This window comes from Macrobrachium nipponense, chromosome 12, assembly GCF_015104395.2.
Source record: "Macrobrachium nipponense isolate FS-2020 chromosome 12, ASM1510439v2, whole genome shotgun sequence".
In the NCBI taxonomy this organism is placed as follows: Eukaryota; Metazoa; Arthropoda; class Malacostraca; order Decapoda; family Palaemonidae; genus Macrobrachium; species Macrobrachium nipponense.
In genome coordinates, this window is record NC_087205.1 from 51,522,759 (window position 1) to 51,544,229 (window position 21,471).

General features: G+C 37.0%; 1 protein-coding gene across 1 annotated transcript in view; it reads left to right on the forward strand.

Annotated features, from left to right (window-relative positions):
• Positions 1-21,471, forward strand: part of LOC135224527 (nucleolar protein 6-like) — a 254,757-nt gene that overhangs the window by 143,256 nt on the left and 90,030 nt on the right. The window contains exons 13-14 of the mRNA XM_064263598.1: positions 3,864-4,132; positions 13,109-13,286. Coding sequence (XP_064119668.1) covers positions 3,864-4,132; positions 13,109-13,286 — 447 coding nt within the window. The remainder of the gene's footprint in view (positions 1-3,863; positions 4,133-13,108; positions 13,287-21,471) is intronic.

Sequence of the window (21,471 nt, forward strand, 5' to 3'; positions counted from 1 at the left end):
TCTCTCTCTCTCTCTCTCTCTCTCCTCTCTCTTCTCTCTCTCTCTCTCTCTCTCTCTCTCTCTGTTATTAGTTAGAAGGGTTAGAAGTAGCGAATCACACAGCAAGGTATCAATAAAGGTTGTTACCTCAAAGGTGATTGGCTCGTAGTACAATACTCTTAATGGTTGGAAGGATTTGAAGAGCCAATCGCAGAGCTAGATTTAATGCTGCTAGTTGCTGATTGGCTTGTAGCTCCAATCCTTTTTGAGGGATCACCTCTTTTTTCATGATTGATTTACGATAATGTTCACTTATACTGTATATTCTTATGATCTAGTTTTGTGAATTAATGTTTGTGTATTTACTGTCACTAGTGTATTAAATATGTACATATGTATTTCTCTCTCTCTCTCTCTCTCTCTCTCTCTCTCTCTCTCTCTCTCTCTCTCTCTCTCTCTCGTCTCTCTCTCAGTCTCTTCTCTCTCTCTCTCCTCTCTCTCTCCTCTCTCTCTCTGGACTGTGCTATGTTGTTGGCATTGGTTTCTTTATAAACTGTTCCTTCATGTATAATTATAGTATAGTATTGGATGAGATAATTAAGGTTATTATGAATTATAAAAATTTACATAATATGTACTGTATGTGCCAGCATATAACCCCTATTTTACAAGGATATTTTGCGGAAAAAATTCGTGTGTTTCAGCATACATTTATTGGAAGATAAAGTGATTTTGGTGGGAAAATGTTTGATTCTTTGCTTGAAATACAACATTGTTTTACGGGAATAAAGTATGAAATCATATGTAAATTTACACTCACCTTTTAACCCTTTAACGCCGATTGGACGTATTAAACGTCGATATAAATTGTCTGTTGGGTGCCAATTGGACGTATGGTACGTCGATATGAAAAAGTTTTTTAAAAAATTTGTGGAAAAATAGTTATAGGCCTACTAGGCGAAAACATTTGATTCACGCGACTTGGAGCTCACGGATCAAGGCGTTGTTTTGTTTACCATCGTTACCCAGGCGCGCAAGTGCGAATTTCTTTCTTCTCGCACTAAAAAGCATCAGCAACACATCTCAGAAATTATTTCGTCACTTTGACATAATTTTTGCACCATTTTATATTAGCCGTTACATGGAGTATTATGTATGAAAATGTGCACAATTTCATGTAGAATACAACAAAAAACAACTCATGGTTGTAGCTTTTATCAGTTTTGAAATGTTTTCATATAAATAACGATAAGTGCCAAAATTTCAACCTTCGGTCAAATTTGACTTTACCGAAATGGTCGAAAAATGCAATTACAAGCTGAAATCTTATATTCTAGTAATATTCAATCATTTACCTTCATTTTGCAACAAATTGGAAGTCTCTAGCACAATATTTTGATTTATGGTGAATTTTTGAAAAAACTTTCCTTACGTCCGCGCGGTAACTCTTCTGAAAAAATCAGACATTTTTTCATCCGATTGTCGTAATGTTTGCACCATTTTAAATTAGCCGTTACATAAAGTTTCATATATGGAAATGTGTGCAATTTCATGTAGAATACAACTAAAAACAACCCATGGTTGTAGCTTTTATCAGTTTTGAAATATTTTCATATAAATAACGATAAATGCCAAAATATCAACCTTCAGTCAACTTTGACTCGACTGAAATGGTAAATAAACGTAATTGTAAGCTAAAACTCTTATATTCTAGTAATATTCAATCATTTACCTTTATTTTGCAACAAATTGGAAGTCTCTAGCAAAATATTTCGATTTATGGTGAATTTATGAAAAAAAAAACATTTTCCTTACGTCCGCACGGTAACTCTTCCGTAAAAAATCAGAAAGTTTTTCGTCCGATTGTCGTAATGTTTGCACCATTTTAAATTGGCCGTTACATAAAGTTTTATACATGAAAATGTGCACAATTTTATGTAAAATTCATTTAAAAACAACCCATGGTTGTAGCTTTTATCAGTTTTGAAATATTTTCATATAAATAACGATGTGCCAAAATTTCAACCTTCGGTCAACTTTGACTCAACTGAAATGGTAAAAAACGCAATTGTAAGCTAGAAATATTACATTCTAGTAATATTCAATCATTTACCTTTATTTTGCAACAAATTGGAAGTCTCTAACACAATATTTTGATTTATGGTGAATTTAGGAAATAAACTTTTTCCTTACGTCCGCGCAGTAACTCTTCCGAAAAAATCATAAATTTTTTTGTCCGATTGTCGTAATGTTTGCACCATTTTAAATTAGCCTTTACATAAAGTTTTATATATGAAAATGTGCGCAATTTCATGTAGAATAAAACTAAAAACAACCCATGGTTGTAGCTTTTATCAGTTTTGAAATATTTTCATATAAATAACAATAGAAAAAATTCGTCCTTTGGTCAACTTTAACTCGACCGAAATGGTCGAAAACTGCAATTGTAAGCTACAACACTTACAGTCTAGTAATATTCAATGAATTATCTTAATTTTGCAACAAATTGGAAGTCTCTAGCACAATATTTTGATTTATGGTGAATTTTTGAAAACGGCTTTTTTTTTTACGTCTGCGCGTTACGAATTCATGCATCATTTTGTGGTAATATTTTCTCTGTGTTGCTTTGATTGTTTTACAATGTGTTATATACCAAAATGATCACAATTTAGTCTACAATACAACGAAAAAAATTAACTCAGTAGCTTTAACCGTTTTGGTCACAGCGCGATTTGTATACAATTATATATGAAAATTTTTTTTTTGCGCTGTCATATATCCCAATATTTATATATGATAATGCTATTGTTTTTCATTTCTGATGGTTGCATACTAAACTTTAGGCTATGACAAAAAAGGAGCCTAAAATGAACTCATAATCTTGAAAACTAAGCGTGCTGTGATTTTTTTAAACTATTTTTTTTTCCGCTTCGGCGCTCACTCGCGAACGCCGCCGGCATACGGGAGACGATTTTTAAAAGACCGCTTCGCCGTTTAAGGGTTAAGGGAACTAAATTAAATTTGCCATAAATAAAGAGTGTTTATGTGGTACCGCAACAGGAATAAACGTTGTTTATTTATGGTAGATTTCATGTATACATTTTCCTTTAAAGCTTATCATAAATTTAGATATGATTTCATACTTTATTCCAGTAAAACAATTTACTATAATAATATTCTTTTTTTTCAATGTTTTATTGTTAGCAACAATTTTTGTGTCTACCCGGTATGCTCAGTCGTAGGCCAGTGTTAGCACTCGGTGTCCCATCCATAATACAGCTGCATTGAACGCAGGGCAGTTTTTGGTACATTTAAAAATAAAAAAAGTGTCTTAATGCGGCAAGCAAATATGGTATTCACATACAGTATATGTAAGAGAATAGGAATATTAAATGTTTTGGAAGTTGACACAAGTAATCAGAAAGTCTAGCTTAGCACTAAAATTATATTCATTGATATTATGAGACTTCTAATGATCAGATTTATCAATTGATTACTTTCCTTCTTGTTGGAAGTTTATTATCACTATTAACAAATACGTACTTAATTAACATTTGCGAATGAAATCTTTACCATTCATGCAAATTTTTGCAAATCATGAAAATTGTGAGCATTGGTCCATAAGTCGTGTTACGTGGTGTATTTGAGCAAAAAGCTGCCATTCCTATTTTTTCAAAATTAAGTCTTTCCTTTTATCATAAGTATAATATGGTTTTGGGTAAAATCAAAAGTATGTTAAGGTTTTGGGTTAAAAACTAAACATTTCTTTTACCTTTTAATTCTCTTATGTATGGTAATTCCAAGATGCTAGAACCTGAACATTTGGCTTTGTTTGCCATTTAGAAAGGGAATGTGTCTGCTTAAAATATTTCTTTAATTTTCAGGGCCCAGCTGCTGATGAACCCGAGGGCAAAGATTTCAGGGAATTTTGGGGAGAAAAAAGTAATCTCCGGCGTTTCCAAGATGGGAGTTTTCATGAAGCTGTTTTATGGGGAGAAATCAATCAGCCAGTTGGTGATCGCCGTCTTATCCCTGGATTAGTTGCTGCATATATACTTAATTTCCACTATGATGTTGGGGAAGGTGATGTTTCCTACATTTGCAAGGAAACAGAGTCTATTTTGCATCTTGATCATTGTTTGATGCCTCACAAGTAAGTTATGTAATTTTGGCTAGATATGGTTGAGGGATTTTGGTCTGACTGAGGAAATGACACAGAAGTACTGTTTTATGTGAAAGTCTTTATATATATCTTATTTAGAAGATGTAACATTTTGTACTTTATTGGAAAGGGTATGTTATTTTCTGTAAAATTCTTGTTTGTTCCTACACCATATACAAACCTTCCGTCCTTTACTTACAATAGATTGCAGCTCAGCTGAAACTACCGGCTAATACATTCTTTTATCTACCCATTGTTAATTAAAACCTGGGCAACACGCTCTACTTCAGTGTGTGTCCTTCCAAGAAGAGCAGTGTGAAAGCTCTCCTGATGAAGGTGCTGACCGTAGTGTGCTTGTATCTCTCTGGACACTCGCTCTTGCCATTCAGGCATATGCTCAGGTTCGTGGGTCTCGTTTAGACGCATTATGACGCGCTCCTCTTGTTGCCTGACGATGTTCGATGTTGAAGTTGAGTCTACTATGGTCATGGAAGACTTGTCGCAGGTGCTCCATTTCTACCACCATGCTGATGCTTATGAATGTATCATCAATATACCAAACATGCATAGACGGATTCTTGATGGTGGCAAATACCTTACGTTCCACAGCACCCACGTAGAAGTTCACGAAAAATACTCAGAGGGGAGTACCCATTGCTACACTGTCTTTTTGTGTGTACATATGGCCTCTGTGGGTGGAGAAAGGGGCCTTTTTTGTACAAATCTCTAGGAGTTTTCGTAGGGCATGTATAGGGATATTTGATGGGGGCATGGAGTCGTCTCTATATACTTACACGATCCAGAATTATCTGGATTGTTTCATCCACGGGGACATTCGTGATGAGGGACTCCACGTCCATCGATGATATAATTCCTCTGGGGGGATGCTGTTTTCAGGGGCTTCTATAAACTCAGCAGAGAACTTTAATCTGTGGTCATCTAGAACAAATGGAGTCAAAATAGTATTAAATTTCTTCGCAAGCTGGTACATATGGGCGGGAATCTGGCTAATAATGGGGCGTAATGGGTTCCCTGGTTTATGGGTTTTAACATTCCCATATATGTAACCAAGGTCTTAGCCCCCTACGATCGGCAGCAAGTGAAGGGCGTTGAAAGCTGCATCAACATCTGCTAGCTATTAGTAAATATCAGCCCTAATGAGAAGAAAGTTATAAGTATCAAGACCTGAAAATAGAAATAAGAAGGATATGGGATATGCCAGTGGAAATTGTACCTATAATCTTAGGAACACTAGGCATGATCCAAGTTCCCTGAAAAGGAATCTGGAAAAACTAGAGGCTGAAGTAGCTCCAGGACTCATGCAGAAGAGTGTGATCTTGGAAACGGCGTACATAGTAAGAAGTGATGGACTCCTAAGGAGGCAGGATGCAACCCGGAACCCCACACTATAAATACCACCCAGTCAAATTGGAGGACTGTGATAAACCAAAAAAAAAAAATAAATAATAATAATAATGATAATAATAATAATAATAATAATAATAATAACAACAGCATAACTGTAATTTCAAATGAAAATTCTTTCCCTCGCCTTTCTTTGTATTCGTGTCCTTCATCTCTCTAACTCCAGAGAAGCTACCGAACTCCAGAAGCTGTCAAACAGGTCAAGTAATTTGACAAGGGAGGGGGATGAGTTGCCATGTTGCTGACTCTCTCTCTCTCTCTCTCTCTCTCTCTCTCTCTCTCTCTCTCTCTCTCTCTCTCTCTCTCTCTCTCTCTCTCTCTGAGATGAGATCAATTTTATGGTACATGTATGTAATAAATGTATTAATATTTTCCAATAACATAATATAATAATAATGATATTAATATAACTGTAATTACAGAATTCATGTGAATTTTAAAGAAATACAATAATCTTTCCATTTCACTCTTTTAAATACTGTAAGGACAATCTCTCTCTCTCTCTCTCTCTCTCTCTCTCTCTCTCTCTCTCTCTCTCTCTCTCTCTCTCTCTCTCTCTCTTTTGGCTGGAAATGTAAGAAGTACATATGTATAAATCTTCAAGGGTACTAATGTCTAAGATGGCTTTGAAGTGATATGTAATAATATAGTATTAAAGATTAATACAGTAATATGAAATAATTTAAGGTAAATTTGATTTAGGATGTTACTTAAGGTATACATATGATATTAGAACTTTCAAGATAGGCAATTATAAGCACTCTCTCTCTCTCTCTCTCTCTCTCTCTCTCTCTCTCTCTCTCTCTCTCTCTCTCTCTCTCTCTCTCTCTCTCTCTCTCTCTCTCTCTCTCTCTCTCTCTCTCTCTGCTATTGGCTGTGTATATATTCCTAATGGTAACATGTTTAAGATGACTTTGAAATGATATTAATAATATCAGTTCAATTCTATATTTGATGTAGTATAGGTATAAATTTGGTGTTTGAACTTTCAAGATAGGCAGATATAAGCATTTTTAGAGTGGAGTTCTAACCATTCGCGGGTTCGAGCTATTCACGGAGGGTCTGGTACCCATCCCCCGTGAATAAAGGGGGAGGGGGACACTGTAATGCTGCTGTGAGGTTTGTAAACAAAGGTTATCTCGTAAGGCATATTATAGAATGTGCTTTCCTGGTACCATGCCACAGCTGGACCACAGGAAATCCTGGAGTATAGAATATGTACACCCCTAAAAAATGAAGCCCATATGTAAATAGTATAGTCTATCCTAGTTGCCAACTTAGCTCTAAGTTCTGATATAACGTTTTATCATTTTATAACTCATATATTTTAACTATCATTTTATAACTTATATTTTCTATATCTTTGCACTCTCTTCAAACTGTGTCATTTTTATTTAAAATAGTGTACTTTTTTTATAGCACTTTCAGCCTGCATTCCCAGGTTAGCCTAACCATAAGTCAACTACTTAACTTTTCTTAGAATTTGCAGAATATTATCGGTGACTTTCATCTCATAATTTGACTATCTTCAAAATTATTGCTATTAGTTTCTTCATCACTTATTTTGATTGTAGAGAGTAATGAGATGACAAAGATGAAGAATGAATTTCAGAAATCACTCAGTGCATTTTAATGTTGCTGTTAGAAAAGTAAACAAAGTATACGTACCGCCATCTATTGAGGAAAATGAGCACTTAAACATTCACTAACTTAGGGGAAGGATAGAAAACCTTTTCTAGCATAGATAAAGATTTATGCTTGTACTTCTTACCTCTAACATCATCTGATCTCATGAGTGGTATATCAAATGGGTAAATATAGAGCTATATAGTAGATATGATCAAGACCGTATCACCTGTACACTGTGCTGCTGTAGCAGCCGACAGCAATATTTTATGTAGGTGATAAGATCTTGATTTTGTTTATATAGCTGTATATTTACTTCTTATTCATTATGCCACCATAAACCACCCATGAGATCAGATGATGTTAGAGTTAAGAAGCACAAGCGTAAATATTTATGCCATATATATAGACAACATGTGGTAGATTCTAGAAGGTGTCTGTTGATGTATTTAAGTTGTGTTGTGACGTCATAGGCTGTGACGTCATAGACAAGATGGCGGCGGCGTCGGCAGGATGTAAACAATAACACGGGGCAGTAGAAAGCACGTGGTTGGTGGTGTGTGGTTGGTAGGGGAGAGCTCTCTGTCTGGTAGGAGTTGTTTTTTGGGTCGTAAGTCTTGTGGTGCTGGTGTTTTAAGGTGATTTCTGGAGTGTACTGGAGTTGGAGAAAGCGTACAGGTGGGTAGATTATTCATTTTTATAGAGAAAGAAAGGAGTTTAGGCTAGGCCAAAATTCAAACTGGTAGCAGAGCGTGGTTGATCAAAGATGCCTGGATCCGACAGTGAACAAAGGGAGACTACTAGATGGAGAAGGGAATGTCCTAGGTTTAGCGGGCGGGATACAAGAAGAATACAAAGAATGGAAAGGTCAAGCCGAAGATTGGCTATTGTTGTATGGAGAAGATCACATGGCGATAGAAATGAGAATGAGCTTAAAAGGGAAAGCCCGAGAGCTAGTGGAAGCATTAGATAAAGATAAACTTACTGGTACAGAGGGTCCAAAGTTAATCCTAGAGAAACTAGATAAAGCCTATCTAAAAGACTCGGTAATGGAGAATTACGGTAGAATAAAAAGATACCTTCTAATAAAAGAGAGAATCTAGTGAAAATATGGCGGACTATTTAATTAGATACGAGAAGGCAGCATCTGAGTGTGAAAGAGCAATGGGGAAAAGGCGCGCTTGAAGGCGAAGTCAAGGGGTATCATGTAATAGAGCAAGCAAATCTCACGGAAAAATCAAAAAAAAAAGGTATTATCGGCTTGTGGGCAAGAAAAGCTAGAGTACGGAACAGTGTCGCAAACAATGAAAAGACTATTTGAGGGATTAGGGACTAAAGAGGAACGGGAATGGTGGGGTTCGTCAGAAGGCAATGCCAGTTCTGGGGAGAGGAGGGAAAACCAAAGATATCGGGGAAGATGGAACCGAGGAAGGGGTGGTAGAAATCCTATAAACAAAGAAGGGAAGGTAACAGTATGTGCAATATGCAGCTCAGAATGGCATTGGGCTAGGGATTGTCCTCAGAATTTTCATAATAGGAAGAAAACTGAAACAAGACTAGAAGAAAATAAGGTAAAAACAGAAAATGGGACAGAAGAAGAAGAGGTTATGTAGGAGAAGTTAATAAAATAGTGGAAGCATCATGGGAGGTGGTTGATGCAATTTTGGACACAGGGTGTAAATCAACAGTTTGCGGGGAATTGTGACTAGCACGTATTGTCATGGATTTGAGTCAGGAAGAGTTGAGGAGAATGAGGGACACTAGGACAGAGTCTAATAAAGTGTTTAATTTTGGTGAGACATCTTATAAGTCCAGAGGAATAATAGAAATACCTGTGATACTAAAAAACAGAAAGTTTTATTTGAAGACGGAAATTCTGCAAGGTGATATACCCTGGCTGATAGGTAAGCAAACCATGAGTAAAATGGGTATGACCCTAAATTTGAAAGAAAATTGTGTCATAGTAGAAGTATTAGGGGGTGGGGAATGAAAGTAGATTAAGAGAAGACGAACAGGGTCATTTAAGAGTGCCTATAAGGAGGAGGAAGGTAGAAGAATTATTACTGGAGGGTTGGAAGGGAAAGAATCCGAGGGAAATTAAGAACACAATGAAGAAATTACATTTACAGTTTGGTCATGGAAGTGGAGATAAAATATGGAAGCTAACAGAGGAAGCACAATGGAGTAATGGGTTAATCGAAAAAGAAAAAGAGGAAATAAGAAAGTTACTAACGGAACTGATTAAAAATTGTGAGGTTTGTAAAAAATACAAAAGAAACCCCGCCAAACCGGTAGTAGGCTTTTCTTGGAGTAAAACGTTCAATGAAGTCGTAGCGATGGATGTGGGAGAGATAGAAGAGAGAAAGTTCTTGGTAATAGTGGATATGGCAACGAGATATTGTCAGGCCTGTTGGATAAAAGATAAGAAACCAGAAAACTATAATAAAGATACTTTTTGAGTGCTGGTTTGCTATATTTGGAGCACCCTCCAAAATATTGTCAGATAATGGGGGAGAATTTCAAAAATGAAAAAGTAAGGAGGATGGCAGAAAAATGGAATATTAAAGTATTAGCCACAGCATCAGAATCTCCGTGGAGCAACGGATTATGTGAAAAGACCGTAGGCATGATCAAGGGAAGTGTAAGGAAGATGATGGAGGAAGAGGAAGTAGATTGGTCCCTAGCTTTGAAATGGGTAGTGAGTGCTAGGAACTGTTTAATGAATAATGGAGGTTCTCTCCCAACCAATTAGTATTTGGAAAAAACCCTTCATGCCTAACCTAATAGGAGAAGAAAGTTCTAGTCCTGCAAGCAGAGAAAAAGGGATGGAAGAGGGTATGGTAAGGGACACACTGAATGCAATGCACAAGGCCAGAGAAGCATTTATAAAAAATGAGTCCTGTAATAAAATAAGAATAGCGCTAAACAAAAACATCAGAGAACATAAATTTGAAGAAGCAGTGGTAGGAGATGAGGTATTCTATAAGAGGGAAAATGAAAATGAATGGAGAGGACCTGCTCAGGTAGTGGGAGTATCGGGGAAAACAATAATAGTCAAACATGGGGAATTCTTTAAGAGAAGTAGCTAGGATACATGTGACAAGGATTCAACGACGATCACCAGATACAGAAGAGATATCGGCTAGAATAGATAAATCCCATGGGGTGAAAGGTAGGTCAGATGGCCCAAATGAAGGGAAAGTAGATTGGCTGGAAGGAGAGGAGATAATGGGTGAGAGAAGGAATGCAGACACAGAAGAGACTATAGAAAGAGAGGTGATAGAGGAAACAGTGGAAAGATAACGGGCAAAGTGGGTCAATAGGAAAGCGAGTTAATGGAAGAGATACCAAAATTCAAAAAGGGAAATAGAGTTAGGGCTATAAACAATGATACAGGACAAGTAGAAGAATGGACTATTTTAGGTCTTGCAGGAAAAAGATCAAGCCAAGCATGGGCTGAAATTCGATGACAATATACAGAGACTCACAGTCAGGTGACAAAGGGTGGGTTAACTTGAGGGATTATAGTCAGGTAGAAAAAATTGAAGATGAAGAGGAGGTGGTTGCTGGGATTTGAAAATAGAAGCATAATGGAAGCTAAAGAAAAAGAACTTCTAAGTTGGAGAGATAACCAGGTATATGAGGAGGTAAATGATGTTGGACAAAAAGCTATATCTACAAGATGGATAGTAACTGAAAAGATAAAAGGGGGGGAAAGGATATGTAAAGCAAGATTGGTAGCTAGAGGGTTTGAAGAAGAAATGGCTGAGTGGGAAAAGGATGCTCCCACATGCAATGCTGAAATTTTAAAATTCTGTCTAACCATAATAAAGGTGAAAAATTGGAATTGTTATACATTGGATGTCAAAACTGCATATTTACAAGGTGACGAGATACAAAGAGAAGTGTACTTGAAGCCACCAAGGGAAGATGGTTGGAGGGGATTATGGAAGTTGAAGAAAAACAGTCTATGGGCTCAAGGATGCTAGCAAAAGCATGGTATTGTAAAGTGGTGAAAGTAGTGAAGGAGCTTCAAGGTGAGAGAAGTAGACTAGAACCTAATATATTCTTTTGGAAAAAGAACAATAAATTGGAAGGCATTTTGTGTACACACGTAGATGATTTTTGCTACGGAGGAACTGAAGGATTCTTAAAGGAAACGATTGGGAGATTGAAAGGGAAATTGCAAGTAGGAGAACAAGAGAGTAAAAGGTTCAAGTATATAGGAGTAGTAATAGAGCAGAAGGAGAATAGATTTTCCCTTAATCAGTGGCAGTATATAAATTCCATAAGAGAACCAGAGGCTAGAAGATATACGGGTAATAGAGTGCTAGAACAAAAAGAGTTAACAGAGTACAGATCAGTGGTAGGACAGCTGAATTGGGTATCACTACACACGATGCCAGAAATATCATATGATATTAGCGAATTAAGTAAAGCATTTAAAGAAGGAACAACTCAGGATATGAAGAAACTTATTAAAATTGTGAGAAAAACTAAGAGCATGATGGGCGAAGTTACAATAAGTGAGATGGAAGAAGAAAGGGTTTATTGGGAAGCCTATGCAGACGCTTCATTTGGAAACATAGAAGATGGCCATACTCAACTGGGTTATATTATTTCTTTGACAGATGGGAAGAGGAGAAGTCCCATATGTGGAAGTCTAGGAAATCCAGGAGAGTGGCAAAATCCACCATTGACGCTGAAGCCCTGAGTGTTGGGGAAGCTGTAGAAGGATTGATATATTTCAAGCATTTGTGGGAAGAGGTAGTAGGAGGGAGAAATTTAGAAGCCTTGGTTAACACTGATAGTAAAACACTAATGACCGCCATCAAATCGAGCACTGGTGTAAGTAGCAAGAGATTAAAAATAGATATTGCTGCAATAAGGAAACCATTGAATCCGGGGAAATAAAGGAGGTGAGATGGATAAAAGGAAAGGAGCAAGTGGCTGATGTATTAACTAAAGCAGGAGTTTCAGGGGAATGTATTAGAAATTATGTAGAGGGTAAAGAGTTGGAGGACGAAGGAAATTAAGATGGGGATACTAGGTTAGGAAAACAGTCGGAGGGGAGGGAGAAAGAGATAAGTTGTTTATATGTTTATGTATGGGTATAGATAAGTGATTATATTGTATAACTTGTTATGGGTATAGATAAGTGTGATTATATATTGTATAATTGTTATGGGTATTTTATGCATTGTTGAAATATGGTGGGTGTCCTATATATAGACAACATGTGGTAGATTCTAGAAGGTGTCTGTTGATGTATTTAAGTTGTGTTGTGACGTCATAGGCTGTGACGTTCATAGACAAGATGGCGGCGGCGTCGGCGGTCGGCAGGATTGTAAACAATAACACGGGGCAGTAGAAAGCACGTGTTGGTGGTGTGTGGTTGGTAGGGGAGAGCTCTCTGTCTGGTAGGAGTTGTTTTTTGGGTCGTAAGTCTTGTGGTGCTGGTGTTTTAAGGTGATTTCTGGAGTGTACTGGAGTTGGAGAAAGCGTACAGGTGGGTAGATTATTCATTTTTATAGAGAAAGAAAGGAGTTAGGCTAGGCCAAAATTCAAAATAAGATCTTGATTTTGTTTATATAGCTGTATATTTACTTCTTATTCATTATGCCACCATAAACCACCCATGAGATCAGATGATGTTAGAGTTAAGAAGCACAAGCGTAAATATTTATGCCATTATAATATAGAAACATTTTTTTGCTGCAAAATGAAACAAAATTTAGTGGGTTATCTTGAAAATTGTCAGAGCTATGTGTATTTGAGTCACTGCCAATTCCCAGGGAGATAATTGTTTATATGAGTCATAAGCAAAAGGGTTAAATATTAATTTTTAGCATTAGTAGAAAGTTGGGTATAGGAAGCATAATACTTGTGATTTATTGGTTTACTCATTTTCCACAGGTATGGGACTGGTGAAGAGGCAACTGTAGAAGCTATTCAAGGTTTTGATTCACTCTCACGTAAACTTCGCTCCTTAGACCTCCCTCTTAAGATTACTTCTGTTCAGTCTACATCAGAAGTATGTAGGCACACAAGTGTTTTTCCACCTCTAGCTAGAAAATTGATGATCCCAGGAAAGGTTTGTATTGCTTTAGTTTTTGGTAATTAACTTTATGGCAGAAATGTACTTACATCTTTAAATATTTTTATGAGTACTGTATTGTATGCAGATATGAGATTAGTTAATGTGATTGGGGGATTCTGTTGATGTAGTACTGAATTATGGAATTATTTAAGAACTTGTGCTTTTATATAAGTAACTTACCAAGTAACTACATAGCCATAATTTTTTACTTTTGCAGCAGCTTAAATTTAAAATTCGCAGTAGCATTTCTTTTATTTTTGAGTAGGTAACTGGTCCCGCCCACTTTTGTGAAGCATAGCTGCAACACAGCTAAAGCACTCAATTCATTTCTGTCGCTCAATGGCTGCACGCCAGTTGTCAGGTCAGTTTGTCTTTGGAATTTTCACAGTTTGGTTGTAGATAACACAGGATTTGGTAGCGTATTCTTGGATTTGGTAGCATTCTTGCTAATTATATTAGCTTACTTAGTTTGACTTTTACCAATTTGTGACTTATGTCTGAATCTAGTTCATCTAGTGTTTTTGCAGCAAAGGCTTCAATACCAGACTAACTTCCAATAATTATGACTTGCATGATTTGTGAAGCTGATATGTCTGAATGTAGTCCATCTAGTGTCTGGTTTTGCAGCATAGGCTGCAATACCAGGCTGACTTCCATTAATTATGACTCGCATTCCATTTGTTGCCAATGTAGGGGTCAGAATTGTGCTTCCAGTCTTACATGCGATAAATGTAAAGACTGGGATCAGGAAAAGTGGAAGACTTTGACTAATTACTTGGACAAACTTGATAAGAATAGGCAAAGATGGAAAGAAGGGTGGCTGCTGGAACCGAAAGTAAGAGTTCTTCTAGCCAGGGTTCGCCTTTTATTCCCACTCCTTCTACACTTGTGACAGCTTTCTCACCGATCAACAGTCCTCCTACTTTACTTGCTACTCCTTTACCTAGTTCCCAACCTTCTGTTCCCAGTTCCTTTGCCAGTCTTGAAGTTAGGATGGATTATAAATTTAATTTGCTTGTTAATACTTTTGCCCAAATTGGGAATTCTGAAAAGTGCATCATGAATAAAATTAGTGCAAGTGAACAAGGTGCAAATGCAGTAGAGGAGGTGGCTATCAGTCCCACCGAGGATACAGGACAAAGGTCTCTGTCAAACTCCCCTAAACCTGGGAGGAGGCAAACTGGAAATCTTGAGCTCAGTGAGGTTTGCCCATGGGTAGTTGCCCCCTCAACCTAGCCTGCAATGCAATCAGACCAAGTTTACCTCTGTACCACCAGGGTATAGCCCACAAGTCCTTAGACACATTTTCCTTTGGACCTGTGGTGGCTGTTCAACAAGTTGTATACAGGACAAGGTCATATCTCACCTTTTGGTGTAGGTTTGAATGTGGAGTGACTGGCTCTCCTTCTCCTCCCTTCATTCTATTCTGTTTCCCCAGTCAGAGCTGCATCCATCACATGCTGGAACTGGTGGCTGATGCGGGTAAGACTATTCACAGAGCATCCTTTATATATTCTTTGAGTAGATTATAGAACCTGATCCTCTCCTTCCCTTAGCATGGGGGCCAGGGAGGCCTTGATGTAAGACAAACTGAATGCTTGTATTTGCCTTATTGTGTCCGACATTAGAGGTTTTTGATGCTTTTTCATATGAGGTTACGTACACCTCCCTGATATGAAATGTTTCAGAAGTCTGACCATTTATCAAGCAGGACCTATACTCCAATCAATTGGTCAGAGGCTTAGTTCCCTTCCTCGCTCTTTTGACCAGAAAGGAGCTTAGTTCCCTTCCTCACTCTTTTGACCAGAAAGGAAACTCAGGAGAGACAAACCCCAATTGGTTCATATAGGCTCAATAAGATTCCTCCTACCAATCAGTGAGTCTTCCTAATGTAAAGGACTGAGGGCTTGTATTATGTGTAGGAACAAATCACAGTTTTTAAAAGTAAATTGTATTTTTCCTAACTATATATACAAACCTGAGGCCCTTTACATATAGGCCCATCTCATGCCACCCCTCAGTCTGATTCCTGGGCCTAAAGCAAATTGGAATGTTTATGTCAGGTCAGTACAGGACTCCTAACTACCTCACAGTAGTTAACTGTCTAATCACCTTGTTTGAAAGTTCAACGGCTGATTTCAGGATTTGCTGAAAGTAATTGTTAATTTAAAGGACCTCAGGTATGTCCAGTTACCTAAAAAAGATTGTGATGTCAATTAGTTGAATATGTAAGAGGTTTTCCTTTGAATTTTACCAAGGTATCAATTCTGGCTGTGAAAATATAGTATGTATATATTAGGGCTGTTGTCTTGTATAATAAGGCGCCCTATGAGGTAATGTTAGACTTGCGATAATCTTACGCTAAGTCGGTTGGTTATGCACTTCCATACTCATTGGAGTGTCTTGGGGTTTCATGATAACTAACGAAGTAAGTGTCTTCTTTCGTTATGATGACGATGTGTTAAACTCATGATGCTATCTTTTCTGATGTGAGGTTTCTAGTAGAAAACACGAAGTATAAAAAATAGTTCTATTCTCTGAGATTACATGATGAAGTTCAAATAGGATTGCACAGGTCTGCCAATGACGATGGCTTGATCGCTTCTGCCAACGATGATGGCTAATTCCATTCTCTTCTGACTACCATCTCGGTTACAAGTCATAAAGGAAGCAGACAGTAGCTCGAACATATGAACATACATACAAATGAGACATTAGAAATCACGTAGGCCATTTGAATTATAGGTCACGGTAGTTGTCTCAAGCAGGAAGCTTGGACTAATGTTTCAAAACAAATGAATGACCACAGGTGACGGCATGTCAACTTAGCCTACTTTATTGTATACGCAATCTTAGAATACCTTATCGTCTCTGGTCTGATCACATTCCTGCAAGCAATCTGGTTGACCTCTTTAGTTTTAGTTTTTTATATATATGGAATAATATTCCATATTTTTATTATGTAATCACTTACATATACAGTTATCCCATCATCTGTCTTGCTTTGTTTTATTTAGATATATATATCAGAAATATAAAATTGATGGAAGATAATGATCATAATGATAATACTGCTTACCAAAATTTGGTTACCTTTGTTAATACTTATTACATATCATCTCTGGATTAAAACAATGTGTTTATTTTGATAACCAGACAGGTTTGTGAGAGATGAGGCACAAAAACCTGTTTTATTATGAGCCAAAATAGGTCTCTCCTAATGCTAGACATTGCTATCATTCACAAGTAATTCATGAATTTATCGTGGTAACATATAATGAGCAGTAGGTGTTTACAAATAAGAGAAATGGCAGGAATATACATTTTCAAAAAATATGAGACAAACAGGAGAGTAGAAGATTAAATGAATTTTTAAATTTCATTTCTTAGTTTGAAAGCACCATGCCTGATGAAATAAACTAAAAAAAATCCCAATTAATACTTGCACTTACCCTAGTTCAGTTCAAGAAAAACATTTTAATAACATATTGTAGAAAGAGGCTATAAATAAAATATATTCAAAGACATGAATAAAAAGTCTCCCTAAATGCATATGGCACTCAGAATATTCCTGTTACCTTAGCTTGTAAGGGAAAATCAGCAAATACATTTTTTAATTGTTACCAGACCATTGGTGACTCTAGTAGGTACTCCAGCTTCTACTGTGGCAATTACTACCCCTGATTTGGATACAAGCAGTCCCTGGTTATCAGGGGGGAGGTTTCTGTTCTGACGCCTTGATGACAAGCGAAAATCGCCGATAACCGAAAATCACTGTCAATAACCAGATTTTGGTGCTGGCAACCAGGTAATGGCACCTCTGTTAGGTATGTATTGGTGCCGATAACCCAAATTCAGCATGTTATGTTGCCATTTTGACACTAAACAAGCCCTATAAAACAGGATCACCGATAACATAGTCTGCCGATAACAGGACTGCCTGTACTCATTTATCACCTTAACTTAACATTATTCTCCATTCTTATTTTTTATGTGGTCCATTCTTTCCCTGGATAACATAAAAGGACTTACAATCCATTCATGCATACAAATTTTATTTAAATACGCTAGTTTCCTAAAGTGAGCAAAAGAAAGCTATCCCTATTTTTTGTAAATGACTAAAAACTAACCAATAAAGCCAGTCCCTGCTTATTGGTGGTATCTGTTAACAGCAATTCAGTTTTACCTTGCTTGGCTAATGACGATGTTAGTCAGATTTTCAGTGCAGGTGGGCGGTTTATCGGCATCTGTAAGCAATTTGCTATGCCAGCGGTTTATCAATGCTTATGACATTGTAAATGGCATTTATTACCATAATTATTATGATGTTCCAGTTAACAACGGTTTTCAGTTATCTGCACTCGTCCAGGAATGGAACCCCCATCGTTAACCGAAACTACACCGAAACTGCCTGTAGTAAACTAAAGGAAAGTTTTTCTGTCATAGGCACATTCAACTTATAATGTTCCTTATACTGTGCATTTTAAGCAGCACTAGAATCATTCATTGCTATCTCCTTTCTTCTCTTCCATTCTGTTGTCTGTCTCATAGACAGCCATTGCCTATACTGGGCCATAGACATTGATTTTTAAGCCTTACTGGAATTTAATGGCTGTATTCCAGAGACTATGCATTGCTCTGTGCAACAGTATTCTCTAATTTCCCAGTTGGTCTCTTTCCACCTAGCTCTGTAGGTCCTTTAATCACTACTTCCCACCACATCCTGATGAAGAAGAGTTTCCTCAAGCATATTGCTATTAGGTTAGAAAATACTCAGTATTTTTGTTCGATATCTTTTAACAATATAATTATTCAATTAAAAAGAATGGCCATCCTGTTACTGTACAGTGGGGCCTCGCTTAGTCGCGGATCAGCAATCACGGATTCAGTTAATCACGGGTTTTGCCTTGGACCACTTCTCAATCTATATCACTGGTATGAATCCCAGCATCGAGGGCTTGTCCATTGTAGGCCAAGCCTCGTCTGGTTCCGATAACCAGCAAATGCATGAACAGATTCACATTATGATATTAACTGACAATAAAGGTAATAAAACCATTCTCACCTTATATATTATTGGCATATCCTCAAAATATATAGCCTATTCATGGAATAATTCCACATCATTGACATCAACTTGTAGTTGAGCGGCCAGCAGAAATGTAAACATTGAGTTACACTTAACAGCACCTTTGTCATTCTTAACCTTTTAGAAATGTTAATAGTAGTAGTGTAATTACAGTAGTAATAACATTTAGGAAAACATTAATTTCCGATTCGAACTTCATTATTGTTTTGGTATAACGTAATCAACATCTCTGAACACTGCATTCATACAAACGATAATTGTCATAGATTATCATATTGTTGTTTGTGATCGGCGACGAAGCGTAAACGTAGCAAAACCATTTTTACCTTATATATTATTGTCATATACTCATAATAAAACGCAAATCTTATATATTATTGGGATACCTTCATAATAAAAAGCCTCTTCAAGGAATAATTCCTTGGGGAATGCATTTTTCAAAAGACAAAAATATACTTTACATGTTTACAGCATGCAATGATTACTTTATTTTGATGTGATTACATTAATATTTCAGTATGGTACTCTAAGGAGTACAGTAACTATTTTTTTTATTATAAATGTATATTCATTCACGAAAAAATACCTATGACCACCGTGACGTCACCAAACCTAGTCTCGTTGGTACGAGTAAGATTCACTAATTACTGTGTTTTCTTCTTCTTTTCATGACTAAATGTATTTTTAGGAAAACTCATTTACAAATTTTCAAATACTATGAATGTAAATAGCAAAATCTCTCTCTCTCTCTCTCTCTCTCTCTCTCTCTCTCTCTCTCTCTCTCTCTCTCTCTCTCTCTCTCTCTCTCTCTCTCTCTCTCATCACTTACAGAAAAAAACTATAATACTGATTTACGAAACTGTGCTTCAATACAACTTTTATAGTTGACTCAATGATTATCACATTATAACAGTATACAAAAGAATATCTTATCACTATCCATGTTTCATTTCTTATCACCATAAAAATATTTAAAATACAAATTTCATTATGTTATTCTAAGCTAGTAACAGTATTCTCGTCTCAAGCTGCTCTCTCAAGCTATTCAACAGTTACTCTCATCCCAAGCTGCTCTCTCAAGCTATTCAACAGTTACTCTCATCCCAAGCTGCTCTCTCCAGCTATTCAACAGTTACTCTCATCCCAAGCTGCTCTCCCTCTCTCTCTCTCTCTCTCTCAATGAAATATGAATTACTGTATCATATTATAAACTATTATGTACAAAGTTAAAAATGATAATAATTCCATTAATAAATTCGTTTCTTTTAGCAACTAAATTGTTTTCCAAAATAATTCTTTTGGTAATAAAGGTCCATCAGCTGATTCTAAATGTAAACAAAAGACAAAAATAGATTTTTATTGCTGTATTTTGCTGTTTATACATTAATATTATAGTTGGGTGCTGTAATCTTTACAGTAAATTATGTTTTTTTTATCATATGTTCATTCACAAAATAGATATACTATGTACTTTTAGTTTGGTGCAGCAGTCAAATCATGAAAATAGAAAGGAATTGTTAGGTAATACACTTTTGTTTGCTGATCTGATGAAGGGGAAATTGAAGATAGGAAAGAATAACTGAAACTGTCTTGAATTTAGTTTAAGGTGATAGTTGAAGACATATTTGGTGCTTGAACTGAAGTAGGCAGTTATAAACACTGAAATAGTGGTTTTGGGTGGGTTAATTATTAAAGTAGGCAGTTTAAAGCAATTTTTAGGGGGGGTACCAGGATAACACGGGTATTTACTTATCATGGGGGGTTCTGGGCCCTATCCCCCGCGATTATCGAGGCCCTACTGTATTTTATATATTGCAGTTTCTCAATCTCTGAGTGAGTTTCTTTGCAGCAGGTGGTAAATTATATAACAACTGTCCAAAGTTATTTATTCCTTGACATTTTGGTAGTTCTCTACCATATACAGAAAGGTGAATGAAACCTGGGGCACAATTATATCATATATGTACCCACAAGTGGTCGTACAGAGTTCAGGAAGTTTTTGTTTGGCTGTCGAAATGTGGATGGAGTGGAGTGATTCATCCTGGAGAATTTGGCCAAGTGCCAAAGGCACTGATTGGCTGGCACCAGGTCCTAAGAATTCTGATCATAAGGTGTTCTGTCTAAAGTAGTGAGCAGCTGAAGGGTTATCCCAGAGGTGTGCCTTGCTGCTCCCCTTATGGTGGTAGGAAGAAGGGTCTCCTGGGTCACATTTAGCAATGGTTTCTGTTGGAGGATGATGAAGGTTTCCTTATATTGGAGGCAGCCATGGTAGATGTCGCTGTCCAGGATTTTTGTGTTCCTTGTAATCTGCTGCTACTGGAATAAGTGTGGTGTTCCCTCATGTAGCGTTGATAGACTGGCCCTTCCTGCAGTCATATCAGAGTAAAAATGGCAGTATTTGAGATTAAGAAAATTACAATAAAAATTCTCCGGCATCCAGATGGCCATTCTTTTTAAAGGCGTTTGTTCTAAAGAGGGTCTTTTTTCCAAAACCTTACTACAGGCGTTCCTTGGTAATTGGCGAGGGTTCTGTTCCTGACGGCATGACAATAACTGAATATCAGCAATGATAGTGCCGACCCCCAATTATCGGTGCTGATCCACTGTTATCGACGCTGATAACCCAGGGTCGGTGCCAATAAGCGGGGATTGACACATATTGCCGCTGAAAATTCAGTTATCGTCATAGCAGGACAAATGTTATAAAACCAGATCACCAATAACCGGGGACTGCCTGTATTATTATTACAGTGATACCTTGGTACTTGTCTGCTCTGGAACTTGTCGAATTTGGTACCTGACACATTTTGACAAGAAAAGTTTGTCTCGGTACTCATCATTTTCTTGGGACTCACGCTCAAGCTAAAATGTGTTTGTGTAGAGATATGTGACTTGTTATCCCTCTCATGCAAAACAAAGTGTTCACATTTCAGTCATGGCATTGCATTCAGTCAGTACTCAACCCTTGTCAGTCATCTCAAGTTTGGTTTGTTGGGTTTTGCATTTTTTTTTATTACTATTATTCTCTATTCATGTGCAAAGTGCTTAAGAGAAATAATGCTGTCAACACCCCTTATTTGCGTTCTCAAC